Below are 19,641 nucleotides of genomic sequence, written 5' to 3'. Positions count from 1 at the left end.
CGACACGGCCAACACGGGGGCTGTGGCGGCCGTCCTGGTGCACGCTGGTACATCGGTGTGTCAGCCAGCCAATATGGTGGCCATCGGAGCACCCAACGGACCCAGACAGGTGTCCTATGGGATGGTGGCCAACGTGGCACCTACTGTGCCAGGAAGCCCACCAAAAAGTAGTGACCACAGCGCCCAACGGGCCAAAGAAGATGCAATGGAAACGGCATCGCCGTCACCGCCCAAGGGTCAGCCGCGGGGATGTCCATCCGGGTCCCAAGGGCCAACCACGTGGTCACCCCCAGTGCGGCCGTCAGGGCACCCAATGGGTCAACCAACAAGGTCGGTCACGTGGAGGTCTTCACGGTACCCCACGGCCCACCGAGATGTCAAAGGCGGTGATCACAGTACCCGATGGGTGGACACGATGCCCACGGAAGCGGCGGCCACCACAGTGAGTAATAGACCAAGACGTGAACTGGCGGGGGACAGGCCAAGGGTCCCCAGGAGGGTCAGGCCGGACAGCCTGATGGTATGAGCTACGGCCGCACCCCACCCGCCACGCTCCCACGCCCCTGCTAGGAGGCGTTGAGCAGAGAGCGGGAATAGAGGCCCTGGTAGTAGACGCCGGGCTCCCCGCCCTCCGCCCCGTAGCCTCCAAACCCCACGTCCAGTTTGGGCGGCGCCGGCGTCTGTTCGGACATCAGGTTGTTGATGGAGAAGGGGTGGTTGAAGTTGTAGGGCGCGTCCAGCTTCAGCTCCCCCGGGAGCTCCAGGCCAGGGAAGTAGGGTGTGGAGGAAGGGGGCGAGCCACAGTCTAGAGCCCCCACATCCTCCCCGCCCGGGGCCTCAGGCTCGGGAGGCGGAGGCTGGGGCCGGGGCGGGGAGGCGACCGCGGCCGGCGGGGTGGCGGTGGCCGCGGCAGACCCGGCACTGTTCCTGCTGGCGGAGGCCCCGCTGCCGCCTTTCTTCACCTTCTCCTCCAGCTTGAAGCGCTTCTGGCGGCGCAGGTAGCAGCCGTTCTCGAACATGTTCCCTGAGCTGGGGTGCAGGGCCCAGTAGGAGCCCTTGCCCGGCTTGTCCGGGGAGCGCGCCACCTTGACGAAGCAGTCGTTGAAGGACAGCGAGTGGCGGATGGAGTTCTGCCAGCGCTGCTGGTTCTCCCGGTAGTAGGGGAAGAGGTCCATGATCCACTGGTAGATCTCGCTCAGCGTCAGCATCTTGCCGGGCGCCTGCTGGATGGCCATGGTGATGAGCGAGATGTAGGAGTAGGGCGGCTTGGCGTGTGCCAGGGACCGCCGGTACCCTTTGGGCATCTCCTTCCCGTGCCCCAGCCCCGGGCCTGGGCCCCCATACCCCGAGCTGCTGCCTCCACCGCTGCCGGCACCCAGGCCTGGGAAGGTGGGGCCCAGGGGCGCTGTGGGGGCTGGGGGCGCCAGGGGTCCTGAGGGCAGTGGGGAGGCAGGGAGCCCCCCGGGAGAATAGGGAGAGCTCAGAGGGTTCAGGCTCATGTAGGAGTTGAGGGGGGCCATGGTGGGCACTGGGGTCACTGGAGAGTAAACCTGCATGGAGAGAAAGAGAGATAGGGAGGGTCAGTGGGTCCCCATTCGTTGCTGGACCCACTGCGTGTCCGTCCGTCTGTCTGTCTGTCTGTCTGGTGGCTTTCCATCCTTTTCCCCGTAGACAGCTGTTTCTTGAAGTCTTTCTCTCATCCCTCCTCATGCACCCCTCCCTGATCCCATCCCTGACCCCCACGCTCAAGCTTCGAGAGTTCTCCAAGTGGAGACCGGGACACCCTGGGGAGGGGCCAAGGCCTTTTTAGGGTTTAGGGTGTCTCTGAGGTCCAAACTATTGTCCTGTGACACTAAGACACCACCAGCCTTCTCCACTCTCCTTCTCTCAGGAGCGCTCAGTGGAGGTTTCCAGAGGCCACGTGACACGTGACGTGGCAACAGACCGAACGCCGCAGCAGCTACGAGAACACAGCCGCCTCCTACGGCGCAGGCACTGAGGGATCTGCAGAGACGTAGCAGTGCCACCCCTCTCGCGGGATGTTCTGAAATATTCTCATTTTGATCAAAACACACCGTTTGCACTAACAAGTTATTGCTGCTTTGGAACTACATAATACATTTAACATGTTTTCTCCGCTTTTCTTTCTTATGTGGTCACCATTAAGAGATATAACTGCCCTGGCCGGTGTGGCTCAGTGGATAGAGCGTCGGCCTGCGGACTGAAGGGTCCCAGGTTCGATTCCGGTCGGGGGCATGTACCTTGGTTGCGGGCACATCCCCAGTGGGGGGTGTGCAGGAGGCAGCTGATCGATGTTTCTTTCTCATCGATGTTTCTAACTCTCTCCCTCTTCCTTCCTCTCCATAAAAAATCAATAACATTTTTTTTTTTTAAAAAAAAGAGAGCTATAACCCACACCAATGAAAACTGCCGGAGGGCCTCAATAATTTTTAAGAGTGATCCGTGATCCTGAGACACCCCTCTCCCCAAATTGAGACCTGCTGATTTACCCAATAACCTAACCTACATGTGTATTCTCCATCCCTGAGGTTATAAAATTACAGTTTTTAATTGGTCAAAATGCTTTGACTATTAGAAATCACATGTTTTAACCTCATATCATCTACTTACTATGTTCCTATCTCCATCCCTCACTCGACTCACACCCTGAAGAGACAATGACACGGCCACTGTGTAAGCTGCAATATTACGTATCAGTCAGGATGGAAAAAACCCACTGCGGATTATAACCCCTACACACCACTGGCTATAAAACCCGTTCCGTTTTCAGAAACGTTCAAATGGTGGAAAAACGTGCACTAGTGAAATACAGTAGACAGTGGCCGCTCCGTCTCTCTAACCCTCCACGGTCTTCCATCCATTCCACAAGCAGTCACTGGCCACCTGCTCTGCGCCAGGCCCTGCTCCCAGCCCTGCCAGAAGCTTCCCTTTCATCTTCGCACTATGGGGAGCGCCATGATGATGCCCATTTAAAAAAAAAATTAAAAATATATATATTTTATTGATTTTTCACAGAGAGGAAGGGAGAAGAAGAGAGAGAGAGAAACATCAATGAGAGAGAAACATCGATCAGCTGCCTCCTACACACCCTCCGCTGGGGACGTGCCCACAACCAAGGTACATGCCCTTGGCCGGAATCGAACCTGGGACCCTTGTGTCCGCAGACCGATGCTCTATCCACTGAGCCAAACCGGTTAGGGCAGGCGTCCTCAAACCACGGCCCGTGGGCCACATGCGGGTGTTTTTGCCGTTTTGTTTTTTTACTTCAAAATAAGATATGTGCAGTGTGCATAGGAATTTGTTCATAGTTTTTTTTTTAACTATAGTCCGGCCCTCCAACGGTCTGAGGGACAGTGAACTGGCCCCCTGTTTAAAAAGTTTGAGGACCCCTGGGTTAGGGCAATGCCCATTTTACAGCGGAGCAAGCCGAGTCCCTGAGAGGCTGTCGGGTCGCACAGCAAGGAAGGGGCACCGGTGTGATTCTGAATCCAGACCGGTGTTCTGGATGTTGCTATAAGAGCAGTGACCGAGCCGACTGACATGCCTGCTCTCCTGGAGCCGACAGTCCAGCAGGAAGTGAGCAAGACACGGAAAATAGAAGCCTGGTGGATGGTTCTCTCTCTCTCTCTCTCTCTCTCTCTCTCTCTCTCTCTCTCTCTCTCTCTCTCTCTCTCTCTGTGTCTCTTTATTCCCTCCATCCACTGTCTCCCATCCTCTCTCCTCCATCTGCCGGGCACCCTGCTCCCTCCTCCCTGACCCTGCTGGGGTCCCCTGGCATTGGGGGTGCTACTGTGTCTGCAGGTCCCAGGGTCCAGAGAGAACAGGGACTGCCAGGGTCACGCTGGACGTCAGGGACAGGTGGCAACCGACCCAGGTCTGAGTTCCAGCTGCAAACTCTCTCCTCTCTCACAGGTCCATCCGGGTGGCCACTTGCTCCTGGGCTCTGACTCTCCCTGTCTGTGGAGGTACATCGGCCCCTCTCCCTGTCTCAGTACCTCTATGCTCCTTGGCCCGCCCCTTCCCCACGTCTCTCCTCCCCACACTCCAGTTAGTCCTTCATCTCTCCCCATCTCTCCCCTCCCCACGGTCTTCCCCTCTGCCCTTCTCTGCTCAGGACTCTCCCTCACCCCATCCCTCTCCCCTCCCCTCCCCATCCTCCACCCTCTCTCTCCCTCTCCCCCACTCCTCTGCCACCCCCATCTCTCTCTCCTTCAGCACACCTTGTACCTATGTGCCTCCTTCCATCCGTCCCTATTACTCTCCCCACAGTCTCACACGGAAATGGAAGCCACAGCTACTCCCCTCCCCACGCACTGGTCTCCCCCCTGGTATCTGGCTTTGCCCCCCCAGAGTAAGAGAAGAGGTGAGACTGTGACTGAGACAGGGGATCCACAGAGTTCCTAAATCCCTCTGCGATGCCCCCTCCCACATTTCCAACTCGGGCAGACTGTCTTGTATCACAGAGGAAGGCAGATTGGGACCCCAGGGCCGCTCTGCCGGGCTCCCCAACCCACCCGGAAGTCCTCCTTGAGGTCTGACCTCCAGCAGTCCCGCTGCCCTAATCCACCAGAGGCTTTCCCACGCCCTGGGGCTGGGATGAACCCCAGTGTCCGGGTCTGAGCCGGATTTCCCTGCCAGGGCGGGGCTGAGGTTGTGGGGGGAAGCCCTCAGGGGACCTGCACCCCCACCCCAGGAGGGTGAAATTTCTCCCCTTTCATTTCCTTATTGTCTCTGGAGTTGGGTGTGACGGGGAGCAGGGGAAGGCAGTGTGAAACCAGAAGACTCGTTTCTAGTCCCAGTCTCTGCCCAGAACCTCACGCAGCCCCCCGCCCTCCAGGAGGCTTCAGGGTTTCCGTCTCTAAAAGGGGGGGAGCAGTTGGACCGGCTGACCTGTGAGAATTGGAGGCCAGGGGGCACAATTTCCTTCCAGGCAGGGAGCCAGCCTGGGGGTGAAAATACCACCCCCAGCAAGACCGTGTGGAGGGCTACAAGCAGTGTGGGGGACCTCTCACTTCTCAGTTGCTGAGTGAGTGCAAATGTTTCTCTCTCCGCAGCCCTGACCCAAGGGGGGGAGGTGGCTCAGCTGAGGGGAAGGCTGGGAAACCCTCAGACAGTATTTCCATCTCCAGCGCCCCAGATGTCAACTCTTCCAAAATATGTCCCCAAGTGCGGATCACCTCCAGACTGTCCCTCAATTTCTGACACAATTGTCCCCTCAACTTCAGATTGTGGCCCAAATAACAACTGCCCTACCCTAGGCCCCCACAATTTACATAAGACGTGCCCATCCCAACGCTGATTTCCAGTTGGTTCCCTGAAATCGTATTCCTAGACTCTGAACTCTCCGGGGGTTCAGCTGGGATTCCCCCACTGCCTGGGAGCCTTCACCTCCAACCTGGTCTCTGCTTTCCGACACCTCCAGCCACCGGGTCTCCACCTCTCAACACTTCCAAACCCCTCCCTGGTCAGCCGGCCCCACCCCACGTGCACCTCACACCTCCACGGCTCCGGGACTGGCCCCTCCCGGGCACCGTGCCAAGCCCCGCAGGTCTGGGGATCCAAGAGTCCCACCCTACAGCTTCAAACCCCAGACCCATAACTCAGGCAGGTGGGGGCCCCTGTGCAGCCCAGATCTCAGTTCTCAGAGAGCTCGGCCGCTGCAGCCTCCCTCCCCGACCTCCAGCCCACAGCCCCCTTCCAGGTGAGGAAGCCAAGCGTCCAGATCCCCATAACCCTCAAGTAGGACCTCCTTCCCCTCCACAATGTTGACTACAGAGTGAGCTACGGAGGAGTCCTGGCAGCAAGAGGAATGGGAGTTAGACCTGGGGAAGGACTCTTGTTGGGGGGGAGGTGAGGGAGTTAAGACAGCCCCCCGCCCCCTAATCCAGGGTGGTCTAGCAAGAAACGGGGCTGGTGAGGACATTAGCAATTACAGGAGAACACAGAGGTGTGAAAGCTGAAACCCTCCAGCCCCGAGGAGGATCCCCGCTGAGGGTCTCTAAAAACAATGAAACCAGTGAAGTTCAGCTGGAAGGAGTAAGGGTCAGGAGTAGAGATGGGGGTGGGGAATGGAAATTGACCCCTCTCCTGCTCTCCCGCTCCCAGCTCCGACTCCATCTGGGCCCCCACCTAGCTGAACCCCAACTCGAACCCACCTGTTACTTCGGACTCCCCCAAAACCAATCTCCATCTCTTATTCCTGGGCCCTAACCCTTGTTTCTGACCTTACCTTAGATCGCACTCGATCCCTGAACCCCAATTGATCTCGACCCCAGAACCCACATCTTTAACACTATAGTCTAACCCTGAGCTCCCACCTCGGATTTCCCTTAATGGTGACCCCTTCTTCCATCTCTTAGTTCCTGTCCACCTTCCCCCCAACCCCCCGCCCCAACCCCGACTTTGATCCCCTTCCTAATTCCCCAGCTCTACCCCTACCTACCTGCTCTCCTGGAGGTCTGACTCCTAGCTCTGGTTTGTTCCTGTGTCTCCCTTGCATTTGGGGTCGCCCCCATCCAGCGCTCACGTTGAAGCGGTGACCTGACCCTCGCCCAAGTTTCCCTGGCCCCCACTCACCCCTCACTCCGACGAGCCCGCGGAAACCGCGCTCCCGCGCCGGTCCCCGTCCCTGACGCCCAGACACCTGGCCTCCGAGTCTCCAGTTCCTCTGCTCCTCAGCTCTAGTTGGGGCCCCCATTCGAGCCCACACCCCGGTCCTTGCCCCCCTTCAAGCCCGCACCTCGATTCCTGTCCCCCCCACCTCCCGCTCCGCCATCCCCGCGGACACACCTCGCCCGCCTCCGGGTAGTAGCTCCACTCCGCCAGGTCGTGGGCCTCCATCTTCACCGAGCCCAGCATCCCCCGGGCCTGCGCCCCCACCTGCCCCCGCTCCGGCCCGGGGGGAACCGAGCGCTCCGGATCCCTCAGCCCGCACGGCCCGCTTTCCGACCGGCACCCGCCCGTCCGACTGCCCAGGGTCCCCGCCGTCCCGGGCGCCGCGGGAGGCGGCCAAGCTTTATAGCCGGGACGCCCCCCCCCCACCCCGCCCCCGCCCGCCCCGGGCTCCCCTCCCGCGCTCGGACTGGGGCGCCCCCTGCAGGATTGCGAGGAGACAGACCTCAGGCGCCGGGAGCCGCAGCCCGCGGACCGCGCGCTGGACGTGGCTGGAGCGTGAGGGAGCTGCTGGTAGGAGGCACCGCTGGTTACAGAGGCCCTGAGGGCAGGGCTCGGGCCCTGCTGCCCCGGCGGGTTTCAACTTCTAGACGGGAGGGGGAGAGGGGCCAGAGCCCAGCATGACCGCCGGGAGGAAGGGGCCTCAGAGCGCGGGGGACTCCAGGGCTCCAGATACGCCGCCCTCGGGACGGGTAAGAGACCCCGAAACCACATTCCCATTGGACGGGCTGGAACATGGACGCTTTCAACATCTGGAAATGCTCCAAACTGTGCAAAGGGTCGGGACCAAAGGTGGAGGCGATTGGGGCCTCAGCTCGTACACCCCTCGGGCCCCAGACCGCCTTCAAGACCCTAGGAGCTACGCCACCCAGACTCTGCACACTCCCTCCACCACCAGCCGTCCAGGGACTCGGAACCACGGGACTCCATTTCCCAGAACCCTCTCTCCCGTCCCGTCCCGTCCCGCGCCTCCGCCGAGGGACTACACTTCCCAGAAGGCACGACGTTCGAAGGCAGGAAACGAAGAGCCGCCCGGCGTCGTCTGGGCGGGGGCGGGAGGCCGCTCGCGCGGATGGAGGTCGGGGCGGGCTCGGCCTGCTGCGCGGACTCCATTTCCCGGCGGCCCCGCGCGCGCCGCGCGTGCGCCGTGCCGGGCGGCGAGCGGAAGATGGCGGTGGCGGCGTCAGGGAAGGGGTGCTGCTGAGGGTGCGCCACGGGACGGAGGCCGGAGCTGCGGTGAGCGGGGCGGGCGTGGGGTCCCGGGGTCCCGGGAGGAGGGACCCTGAGGCTGCAGGGCGCTGGCGGAGGGCTGGGGGCGCTTCGAAGAGAAGGCAGCAGTGACGTTTGGGACCCCGATTTCTTCTGCTCAGGACCCTCCCGTGCTCCCCTCGGGGCAAAGTTCCAACGTGGCCCCCGAGGCGTGTCCGTCCCCGGCCGCAGCTCTGCCTCCGCTGTCTCTGCTCCTGCCTCACTTCGAATAGCCGCTCTGGCCTTTGGTTCCTCAAACACGCCATGCGCCTTCCGGCCTCGGGAGTTTTGCACATGCTGCCCCTCTGCCTGCAACATCCTTCACCCATTCTGCTTGGCTAACTCCCATTCATCTTTCGGGTCTCAGCACCAACGTCACTTCCTCTGCGAAGTCGTCCTTTCCTGTCCTCTGTCCCGAAATCTGCCTATTAAACGCTCTCCTAGGTCCCAGTTCATTTGCTTTGTGTCACATGTGATCTGATTTGGTTTTGGGCCCTTATTTGTTTGGCTATTTGAATAATCAAATACCGTGAGCTCCGTGGGGCCGGGACTGGGTATGTATTGTCACTGCTGTGTTCCCAGCACAGTGCTGGTCACACTGAAGATGCCCAGTTAATATTTGTTGAATGAATGAAAGATACTCTTGGGGCCATTCTGTATGTGAAGGTAGTTACTCCCAGGTGGGAGTGGGGCAGTGGTACTCCGAGGGGTGTACACCTGGAAGGAAGGGGAAACAATGGTTGCTGGTAATAGCAAAAGACTGCACACACCCCCAGTGTCCTTTAATAGGAAGACTGGCAGGGAAAAAAATCCACATAATAAAACACTATGCAGCTGTAAGAAGGAACGAGGGAAATCTTTACACACGGATCTAGAGAGGGCTCCAGCATATAGTAAGTGAAGGCAAATGAAAAGTAAGGTGGTGTTTATTATATACTTCCTTTTTATTAAAGAAAGGGAAATATGGATATAAACTTTAAAAAATAAAGGCTAGCCCTGACCGGTTTGGCTCAGTGGATAGAGTGTTGGCCTATGGACTGAAGGGTCCCAGGTTCGATTCCGGTAAAGGGCATGTACCTTGGTTGCAGGCACATCCCCAGTGCTGGGCGTGCAGGAGGCAGCTGATCGATGTTATAAATAAATAAATAAATAAATAGATAGATAGATAGATAGATAGATAAATGTTTTAAAAATAAATAAAGGCTAAGCCAGAAAGTGGAAGAGGAAGGACAGGTAAAAAAAGGTTGGTGGATCTGAACATATCATCATGAAAAGAGTGGAAAAGTTCATCATAAGAAGCTCATCTTGCTCGAATGGGCGACGGGGGTATGCTGGTGGTTGGGAGGCAGTGCCCCTTGGCTTGCATCCACAGACCTGGAGGGCAGAAGCAGTTCCTTTTAAAGAGACAGTACAGCACAGTGGTGAGGGGGCTAGGCCTTACTCCTAGGTCTGCATCTTGCGAACTGTGGTCCTTTGGTCAGGGGACTTGACCTCCCTGGCTCAGTTGGTTGGGTGTCGCCCCAGGTATGGAAAGGTTGCTGGTTGATTCCTAGGCAGGGCACTTGTCAGGTTTCTGACAAGTAGGGGGTTTGCAGGAGGCACCAGATTGGTGTTTCTCACATCATTGTTTCTCTCCCTCTTCCTTCCTCTCGCTCTAAAAAATCAATAAAAATAATTTTAAAAAGTAGTACCTACCTGGAAGAGTTGGCGTTGTGAGGTTAAATAAGTTCATACATAATAGCGGTTAAGCCTGGCCGGTGTCGCTGAGTGGATTGAGCGTGGTCCCATGCACCAAGAGGTCGCCGGTTCAATTCCCAGTCAGGGCACATGCCCAGGTTGTGGGCTCGACCCTGCAAGAGGCAGCGGATCGAGGTTTCTCACTCGTAGATGTTTCTATATCTCTCCATCTAAAATCAATAACACTTTTTTTAAAAGAAAAGCAAATAATCATTTTGTTAAAAAAAAAATTATAGTGGTTATTTTTCATACATTCTAAATTTTTTAAAATATATTTTTTAATTGATTTTAGAGAGGAAGAGAGAGAGAGAGAAACATCAATGATGAGAGAACCATGGATCAGCTCCTCCTGCACGGCCCCTCTGGGGATTGAGTTGGAAACCCGGGCATGGGCCCTGACAGGGAATTGAACTGTGACCTCCTGGTTCATAGGTCAATGCTCAGACACTGAGCCACACTGTCTGGGCTTCAAACATTCTAGAGCCAAAGGGCAGGGATACTAAGCCCAGTGATTGGGGAAGCCCTTTGGCATTCACTCAGCAGGTAATTACTGAACACATACTAGGTGTCAATCACTGTTCCATAGTCGGGAAATAGAAAGTAAACACACACACACACACACATCTTTGCCCTCAGGGAGCTTACTAATAGATAGTTCATTGATGATAAATGCCATGGAGAAAAATAAAGCAACACAGATGGGGAGGGAGAGGAAATTGAAATTTGAAATAGGGTGGTCAGGAAAGACCTCACTGCCAAGATATTTCAGCTGAAACCTGAAAGGATGAGGAGGGAGGGAGTTGGGCCAGTATCTGTAGAAGAGGAGTATTCCAAGCAGAAGGAAGAGAAGCACAAAGGTTTTGAGGAAGGGGCATGCTTGGCATATTGAAGGGACAACAGGAGGCCAGAGCAGAGAGAGGTGAGGGAAATGAAGGCAGAGGTAGAAGGGGCCAGATCATGGGAGGTCTAGGCCTTGGTGAAGATGTTGGCTTTGACTCGAAGCAAGATGTGGGGGTGACGGGCAGAAGGGAGACTAGGAAGCAGGCTATTGGCTAGTCATTCATTTAGCAGATACCTGGGTACAGTATATATGTTCCTTTTAAAAGCTGTATACATTTTTAAATATATATTTTTATTGATTTCAGTGAGGAAGGGACAGGGAGAAAGAGAAACATAAACGATGAGAGAGAATCATTGATGGGCTGCCTCCTGCACACCCCACACCGGGGATCGGGTCTGCAACCCGGGCATGTGCCCTGACTGGGAATCGAACCATGAAGTCCTGGTTCATAGGTCAACACTCAACCACTGAGCCACACCAGGCGGGCTCTTTTTTGTTTGTTTGTTTAAAATATACTTTTATTGATTTCAGAGTGGAAGGGAGAGGGAGATAGAAACATCAATGATGAGAAAGAATCATTGATCCGCTGCCTCTTGTGTGCTCCCTACTAGGGATCAAGCCTGCAACCTGGGCATGTGCCCTTGACCAGAATTGAACCTGGGACCCTTCAGTCCACAGGCCGATGCTCTATCCACTGAGCCAAATCAGCTAGGGCATCTTTCTTTCTTTTTTTAAGCATATATACATAATCCCCTCTTTTGTAAAAAGGGAACACACAGTACACACTGTCTTCCATTTTGCATATTTTCACTTAATGTGTGCTGCAGCCCACTGTTTATTAGTGTATAGAGATTGTCCTCATTCCTTCTTTCCCCTCCCTCATTCCTCTTTACAGTTGCATAGCATTTGATTGTGTAGATATATCACCGTTTTTTAGCCGGTCTCCTTATTGGAGAACGCTCGGATTACTAGTAGTCTTTTGCTATTAGGAATAGTTTTGTGGTTGGTGTCCTTCTTATTTCATAATTGTGCCAGTGTGGCTTTGGGACAGATGCCCAAACGTCTCCCCTCCCCACCCTCCCCCACATTTTTTTCTTTAATTTATTATTTATTGATTTATTTTTATTTTATTATTAACTTTTAGAGAAAGAAAGAAACATTGATTTCTTGTTCCGCTTATTTATACATATCTAGGTTGTTCCTTGTATGTGTCCTGACCGAGGATCGAACCCGAAACCTTGGTGTATTGGGACAACACTCTAACCAACCAGGTGAGGCCACACTATTATTACCACCTTTTGAAAGACAGCTCCATAGCATTCTAGAAAGTGGCTGAAACATAATGGACTTAACGAGGCCCTTTCTTGTGTATTGGGTACTTAGTGTGCAGGATTCTGCACCCAGTCCCTGTTTCAGAAAGCTCGCTCTGGTGTCCAGTGCAGAGCATAGAGCTCAGATGGAGAGGCACTGAGGCCAGCGAGGGGCTGCTGTGTGTTCACTTGCTCACCGCTCAGCAGATGTTTGCGCTCAGTCCGCTGTGTGTAAAGCACCGGAGGTGAGGCTTGGTGCTGCCTCTGACCCGAGAGGCATCGGTCTCCCCCAAATTACAGCCTCACGTGCACTTACGGTCTGAGACAGACCCTGAGACGGGGAGGGGCTTCGGAGAACCCAGCAGGCTGGGAAGGAGGGTTGAGCCTTTGTGGGCGGTGAGGGGAAGGTCCGTCCATCTTTTCCTTCTCCAGGGCACACTGGGCAGCAGCCATGGCCGGCAGCAGCGGGGACAGCATCACGCGCCGGAGCGTGGCATCACAGTTTTTCACGCAAGAGGAGGGGCTTGGCATCGATGTCATGACCACTTCAGAGAGAGTGAGCATGAGAGAAGGGCTTTGGCGGGGGTGGGGGGGGCACAGCCCCTGTCTGGGCGATCCACCCCCAGCTGGCAGAGCACAGGGAGTGTGAGGGGGCTGGGCTGGCAAGATTAGCACCACCACCTGCCTCTCCCCCTCCTTCTAGGTGGTTGATCTCCTGAACCAGGCGGCACTGGTCACCAGTGAGTCCAAGATCACACTGCTCAAACAGGTGAGGGGCAGGGGGTTGCTGGGCAGGCAGGGCACGGGGAGGGGCATGGAAGCCGTGAAAAAGAAGACACTTGGTAATGACAGCACTGTGTCCCCGTTCCAGCACTTAGGATATGCCTGCCGTGGTGCTCGGTGCTGCTCAGGCCTGCTCTCCTTTAGTTCCCACCCAAGCTCTGGGAGGCAGGGTAATGTCATCCCCGTTTTATAGGGCGAGAAGCAGTCTCAGAGCTTAAATATCAGCCCACGGTCACTCTGCTAGGAGCTGGATTCCAGCTCCAGATCCTGTGCTCTTCATCCTTCATTTCCTCCCTGCCAGGGTCCTGTCCAGTGGGGAAGACATGCAGGTCACGTGACAGTGAGGACCGAGTGAGCAGAGCGGGGAGGAGGCGGCCAGGGGCTGTGGAGCTCAGGGAGGGCTTCCTGGAAGAGGGGACCTCTGAGCTGAGGCACGGAGGATGAGGACGGAGACCAGCCAGGAGTGGGAGGGGGGCTTGCAGAGAGGCCACAACAGCTTGTGCAAAGGCAAAAGAGGACATGGGCATCTGTGCAGGGGTGTGGGCGTGTGGGGTGGTTCAAAACAGGATGCAGGTGGAGTTCAGAACCCCAGTCCTGCTACTTGCTCAGCACGTAGCCTTGTGTAGCTGACTCCCCCACCAGTAGAGTGGGGTACTGAGGGGCCACCTTCGGGGGGGGGGGGTGGTGCTATGAAGGTAACTCAACAGCAACACCTTGGGTCATAGGAGCCAGGCCTGTGCTGGCGCTGGGCTTCCATGAGAATGTCTGTGGGAGGCGCTGATTCCAAAGAGCCTGGCAGGGACAAGGGCCTCAGGCACGGGTTCCCACCGTCATACGTGCCTGCCGGACTGTGGCCGTGCGGGGGGGAGTAGAGACAGGACAGTGGGGAGCTGATGACGGACGAGCCTCAGGAAGGCGGAGCCCTGCAGCACGTCCCTCCTCTTTAGCCCCGTGCGTATCACGTACTCGCTGTCCCCCAGGACGTGGCCTGGTGGGACCTTAATGAAGCTCCGCAGCAGCCCTAGGAGTTGTGTGCGAGCCCCCCGTACAGAAGAGACTCAGGAGAAGCCCCTGCCAGGCCACGGTGCGGAGTGGCAGAGCCAGGATTTGAACTGAGTCTTCTATCTGCGGCCTACCCCGTGCTCCTGTCCCCTACACACTCCTGTCTGCACCGACAGGACCTGGTTTTACATGGGTGTTCCTCCTCCCCATCCCCAATCTCCTGGCAGGTCCAGGAACTGATCATCAACAAAGATCCCACGCTCCTGGACAACTTCCTGGATGTGAGTGACTGATGGGAGAGAGAGGGTGTGGGGCAGGGTGAGGGGATGGGTCCTGGCACGGCCCTGACGCCTTCTTCCTGATGTTGGCAGGAGATCATCGCTTTCCAAGTAGATAAGTCGATTGAAGTGCGCAAATTCGTCATCGGCTTCATCGAGGAGGCATGGTAGGGGCGGTGCAGGGAGCCCCTGGGAGTGCCCCTGGAGTCACCCTCTGAGCTCCCCACCTGGCCCTGCCCTCAGAGCCTGCCCTCCGCTTCCTAGACCCGGTCTCCGTCCCATGCACAGGCTCCCAGCAAATAAGTCAAAGGCTTGGAGTTGTCGGGCTAACCTCTGCTTCTCCCACACGTCACCCACGTCAGTGAGCCCTGCCTTCAAAATGTAAACAGCATTTGACCATTTCAGCCGCTTCCCAGCCGCCATACCTCCCCCCGGGCCACCTCAGTGGCCTTGTGCAGGCTTCCCCCTCCACTCTCTTCTCTGTTTACTTGAGGTGAAATTCACATGACAGACAATTAACTATTTTTAAGGGAACTCTGCAGTTGCATTTAGCACATTCAGAATGTAGTTCCAAAACACTTTAATTCCCCGAAAGGAAACACTGTTCCCATCGCCCCTTCCTCCTGTGCTTGGCAGAGAGTGATCCTGCCAAAATGTGAACGGATCTGGGTCCTCCCTGCTTTCAGACCTCCCACCACAGTCTCACTGAGATTGAAACCCACGCTCCTCACCCTTGCTCTTCCTGGGCCTCTCATCTTCACTCACATCTCCTGGCCTCTCTGTTGTTCCTCAGAAAATGCTGTTTTGCTTCCTAGCCCCTCTGCTTGCAACAGTGTATCTGCAAGGACCCTCACCTCCAGGGAGCCCCCTGGCTCACACCCTCCCTTCCTCTGGCCTCCTCAGCAAGCCCTTCCTGGCCATGCCAGTACCCCTTCTGCACTCTTCTTTATTTTTTAAAAAAATATTTTTATTGATTTCAGAGAGGAAGGGAGAGAGAGAAACATCAATGATGAGAGAGAATCATTGATCAGCTGCCTCCTGCATGCCCCTTACTGAGGATCGAGCCACAACCAGGCTCGTGCCCTGACTGAATCGAACTGTGAACCCCTGGTTCATAGGTCGATGCTCAACCACTGAGCCACACCGGCCGGGCTGCACTCTTCTTTATCGTGTTCTTGGCGTTACCTGGATGCATCCCCACAAGCATGTCAGCTCCCTAGGGCAGGACTTCTCTATTGCAGAACCTGTATCCCAGTGGCTAGAACAGTGTTGGCACATAGGAGGGGCTGACTGTATTTGTTGAGCAAGAATTTAAATCAGAATAGTAACCCTGTGGAATGCTTACTCTGCCACACACTCTTAACTCCTGTCCTCTGTGGTCGCCTGTAATCTTCACCGCAGCCTTCGGGATGGAGATTTGGTTTTCCTCCTCTTATGGAAAGGGAAACTGAATGTTAAAGGGACTTGCTCAAGCTGAGTCACTTCTTCATTAAACATTTACCAGCTGCTTTGTGACTGTGAGAAAATAGCCTTTATTTTGTGAAATTTCTCGTCAGGCACTGTACTAAATGCTTTACCTACTTTGTTATTCAACTCTCAAAAAAATACTATGCATTTTGGCCCATTTAACCAAAGATAAAACGGACTCAGAGAGAGGAAGTGAGTTTTTGAGGCCACACAGCAGCATGTGGCCGGGCTGGGATTCTAAGCTGGGTTGGTAACACCATTGCCCAAATTCTCAACCTCCACCTGTTACTCGGAGAATTTGTGCTAAGTTTCAGAGTTGCAAAAAACCCACAGCAAAATGATTCGTTCAGCGGCTGTGTGTGACTTGCCTGCGATGTGCCAGGCATTTGTGCAGGCTGCAGGAATATAACCGAGTAAAAACAGATTTTTGTTCCTGCTTTCATGTAGCTGACAGCCGCGTTTCATATTTTTTGACTAGTTAGCTTCAGGTGGTAATGTGCTGTGAAAATGATATTTATGTTCTGAGTTCTAGGTGTGGCCTTCTTTAATTTCTTTATTATATTTATTGAAGGCCTTTCATTCTTTCCTTCAGCAAAAATCGAGACTCTGCTAGTGCTCAGACTGAAGAGGGTCCCTCCCCTCATTCAGAGCCCTCAGACTTAGGTAAACAAACTAGTAAACAAAACTAGTGATTACGTAAAACAAAGTGTTTTAACGTAGTAATGGCTAATATTAGTCAAATGCTTTCTACACCCTTCTAAGCACTTCACATGTCTTGCTGCAATCTTCACAAGCTATGAGGTAGGTAACTATTTTAAATGAGACGAAGTTGGCTGCCCAGATTCATACAGGTGTCTAGCTCTGTTGCCCCTTACTTGAACAGCAGGGGTCTCTTAGGGCAAAGTGGGGGTTGCATGAGCAGTGTAAATAGAGGGTTCAGGGGCAGCTGTGTCCGCAGGTGCCAGCCACTGTTCTCAGCGTCCGGATGTGCTGGCAAACGAGAGGTGCCCTCCCTGCCTTTGCCCCCCTCCACTCCAGCCTCCTGACACACTGACCCTGACTTCCTTTTCCTCGTGGAGCCCAGCTTCCTTCCACCTGCCCAGAGACGGACTTGATTTGCCCTTTCTCCTCCATCCCCAGCAAGCGAGACATCGAGCTGTTGCTGAAACTGATCGCGAACCTCAACATGCTCCTGAGGGACGAGAACGTGAATGTGGTGAAGAGGGCCATCCTCACCATGACCCAGCTCTACAAGGTGGCCCTGCAGGTAGGGCTCCCCGCCCCGGGCATCCTGGCTGACACGTCGTATTTACACTCATCTGTTCGCGTTCAGAACCAGGGTCAGGTCAGATTCTTTCTGAGCAAGAGGTGCTGTTGGTCTTTGGGAACAGACAACAACGGGTCTGATGTTAATGTCGTCCAATGGTCAGGGACCACCACGAACCCCTCCTTTATACGTTTACGCGTTCAGCAAACGTTCCCCAAGGAGCTCTTCTGTGACCAAGATGGATGGGCCAGTCCTGCCATCATGGTGCTCATTAGACACACCCTAATTAAGAAATCACAGGGCCCTGGACGGTGTGGCTCAGTTGTTTTGAGTGTCGTCCATGCACCGAAAGGTCTCTGGTTCGATTCCTGGTCAGGGCACATACCCAGGTTGTGGGTTCTATTCCTGGTTGGGGTTCATACAGGAGGCAGCTGATCTGATGTTTCTCTCTCACATCAATGTCTCTGTCTCTCCCTCTCTGTTCTCTCTCCCTTCCCCTCTCTCTCTAAAATCAATAAAAACATACTTTTAAAGAAATCACAGAAATATTAATTTGGGTTGTAGTAAGTGCTGTAAGGAAAAGAACACACTATGGTGTGTTCATTAACGATCATGTAAAGATGAATTCATTTAGTCTCTGCCTCCACCTCTTATGGTCAGCATTCTTAGTCCTTTGTCTCGCTTAAGATTTGAGCCTTCATCACTCTGGGTGGTCACTGTCTGTGAACCTCATGTGGGCAGGACCAGATCTCTTAATCACCACTGGTCCTGTCCCCAGTATCCTTTAGCACGGGCAGGGGACAGCTGTAACCCAGTGTTTCCCAAATGAATTTTTTTTTCTTATTTTTGTTTGTTTGTTTTTGTTAATCTTCACCTGAGGATATTTTTTCCATTACTTTTCAGAGAGAGTGGATGGGAGGGAGAGAGGTGGGGAGAGAGAGAGAAAAACATCACTGTGAGAGAGACACATCAACTGGTTGCTTCCTACACGCACCCTGACGGGCCAGGGAGCAAACCCGCAACCCAGGTAGGTGCCCTTGACCCGGAATCGAACCGCGACCCTTCAGTGCTCACACCGACTCTAACCCCTGAGCACACTGGCCAGGGCCAAATGGAATTTTCATCATCGTTTATGGATATCTGGGTGTGGACGAGTTGGCGACTGATGTCTTGTCCCCATTTCTCTGTCTGTGCGTTCCTCCCTGGCCGCTCCCAGTGGATGGTGAAGTCTCGGGTCATCAGCGAGCTGCAGGAGGCCTGCTGGGACATGATGTCCGCCATGGCCGGGGACATCATTGTGCTGTTGGACTCCGACAACGACGGTGTCCGTACCCACGCCATCAAGTTTGTGGAGGCCTTCATTGTCACCCTGTCGCCCCGCATGGCTGACTCGGAGATACCCCGACGCCACGAGCAGGACATCAGCCTGGACCGCGTGCCGCGTGACCACCCCTACATCCAATACAGTGAGCGCCCCCCGTCAGCTGTGCCGCCTATCACTCACTTCCTCTTCCTCCTCCTCCCTTTCTACTTGGTTTTTAATTTCTGGAGGCAGTATAATGCCGTGCTTAAGCGCCTGGACACTAAGTTCAAATCCCAGCTTCACCACTTACATACGCTCCTGTATGAACTTGGGCAAGTTCTCTCTCTCTGAACTTCACTTTCCTCTGGGAAATGGAGTTGATGGTATACCCTCTGACAGTTAGTCAGGCTCCAGGAGGAGGTGAGCGCTCAGTAAATGCTAGTTTTTCCAACTGCAAATTACGGAAGTAGGACGCTGATACCACTAAAGTGTTGAGCAATGAATGTGGAGGGTAAAAGGGAAAGTGCCCCCCGTCTTGCTTCCTAGAGAAAAGTACTGCTAAGAATACTGTTTCCTTCCAGACGTTTCCATGCAGACAGATACCTGCCTGTATGTGTTCCTAGTTTCACGTTTGGTGACTTTTTTTGTTTACAGAAAACAGGACATGCTTTAGATTTCCAGCTGAGAGATATTAGAGTGTAGTGGCTTGTGTTTGAATCTCTGCTCTATTGGGCCAGCGACCTATTCTGTTTCTTCATTGGTAATTGGGGGTCATTATATACTTTAGGTTGTGAGTAATTAATATGGCTGGCATAGTAAGCATTCCTCCACTGCTGCTATTCTTCCATATTGTTTGACAACCTTTGTAACTCAACAGTATTATCTTAAGTTTTATCTTTCCCTATGAAAATCATGTTCACCCTGGCTGGTGTTGCTCAGTGGATAGAGCATCAGCCCACACACCAAAGGGTAACGGGTTCCATTCCCAGTCAAGGGCACGTACCTAGGTTGTGGATTCGATCCCCAGCCCTGGTCACCTGGTCAGGGCACATGAGGGAGGCAACCAATCAATGTGTCTCTCTCACATCCATGTTTTTTTTCTCTCTCTCTCTCTTTCTCTGTCTGTCTGTCTCTCTCTCCCTCTCTCTCCCCCTCTCCTCACTCCTACTCTCTAAAACTCAATGGAAAAAATATCCTCAGGTGAGGATAACAGAGAAAGAAAGTCATGTTCAGTTGCTATACAATATTCCATAGTATGGTTATATCCCATTCTATTTTTATTTATTTATTTATTACATTTTTATTGATTTAAGAGGGGAAGGGAGAGGGAGAGAGAGAGAAACATCAATGATGAGTGAGAATCATTGACTGGCTGCCTCCTGCGCGCCCCACACTGGGGATGGAGCCTGCAACCTGAACATGTGCCCTGACTGGGAATCAAACCATGACCGTCTGGTTCATAGGTCGATGCTCATCCACTGAGCCATGCTGGTTGGGTTTATTCCATTTTTTATCCAGTGTTTTTGCAAAGAAAGATAACCAGCAAAGTTATGAAGGGTTAACTTTTGGGGACTGGGTTCAAGGAGAGTGGTGGTACAAGGGACTCTGAGTTCTCTGTGTGTACGTACACATATATAAGTACTCAGCGTTTACATCAACATACTTCATCCAGTCAGATTCTGGTAGTTGGATATTTAAAATTATTTCATGTT

At 54.1% G+C, this 19,641-nt stretch overlaps 2 protein-coding genes across 2 annotated transcripts in view; one reads left to right on the top strand and one right to left on the bottom strand.

Annotated features, from left to right (window-relative positions):
• Positions 1-523: 523 nt before the first annotated feature.
• FOXA3 (forkhead box A3) lies at positions 524-6,879 on the bottom strand. Its single transcript, XM_008158325.3, has 2 exons — positions 6,811-6,879; positions 524-1,550 (listed from the first exon to the last, which is right to left on the bottom strand). Exons 1-2 carry the CDS (start codon positions 6,877-6,879, stop codon positions 567-569), a joined length of 1,053 nt encoding a protein of 350 aa, XP_008156547.2. The 3' UTR covers positions 524-566.
• Positions 6,880-7,832: 953 nt separating this feature from the next.
• Positions 7,833-19,641, top strand: part of SYMPK (symplekin scaffold protein) — a 36,345-nt gene continuing 24,536 nt past the window's right edge. Inside the window, exons 1-8 of the mRNA XM_028135096.2 lie at positions 7,833-7,929; positions 11,714-11,790; positions 12,262-12,385; positions 12,533-12,598; positions 13,842-13,895; positions 13,986-14,059; positions 16,500-16,626; positions 17,843-18,092. Coding sequence (XP_027990897.2) covers positions 12,281-12,385; positions 12,533-12,598; positions 13,842-13,895; positions 13,986-14,059; positions 16,500-16,626; positions 17,843-18,092 — 676 coding nt within the window. The 5' untranslated portion in view covers positions 7,833-7,929; positions 11,714-11,790; positions 12,262-12,280. The remainder of the gene's footprint in view (positions 7,930-11,713; positions 11,791-12,261; positions 12,386-12,532; positions 12,599-13,841; positions 13,896-13,985; positions 14,060-16,499; positions 16,627-17,842; positions 18,093-19,641) is intronic.

Source organism: Eptesicus fuscus, chromosome 21, assembly GCF_027574615.1.
Source record: "Eptesicus fuscus isolate TK198812 chromosome 21, DD_ASM_mEF_20220401, whole genome shotgun sequence".
Classification (NCBI taxonomy): Eukaryota; Metazoa; Chordata; class Mammalia; order Chiroptera; family Vespertilionidae; genus Eptesicus; species Eptesicus fuscus.
This window is presented reverse-complemented; position numbering and strand designations above follow the sequence as displayed.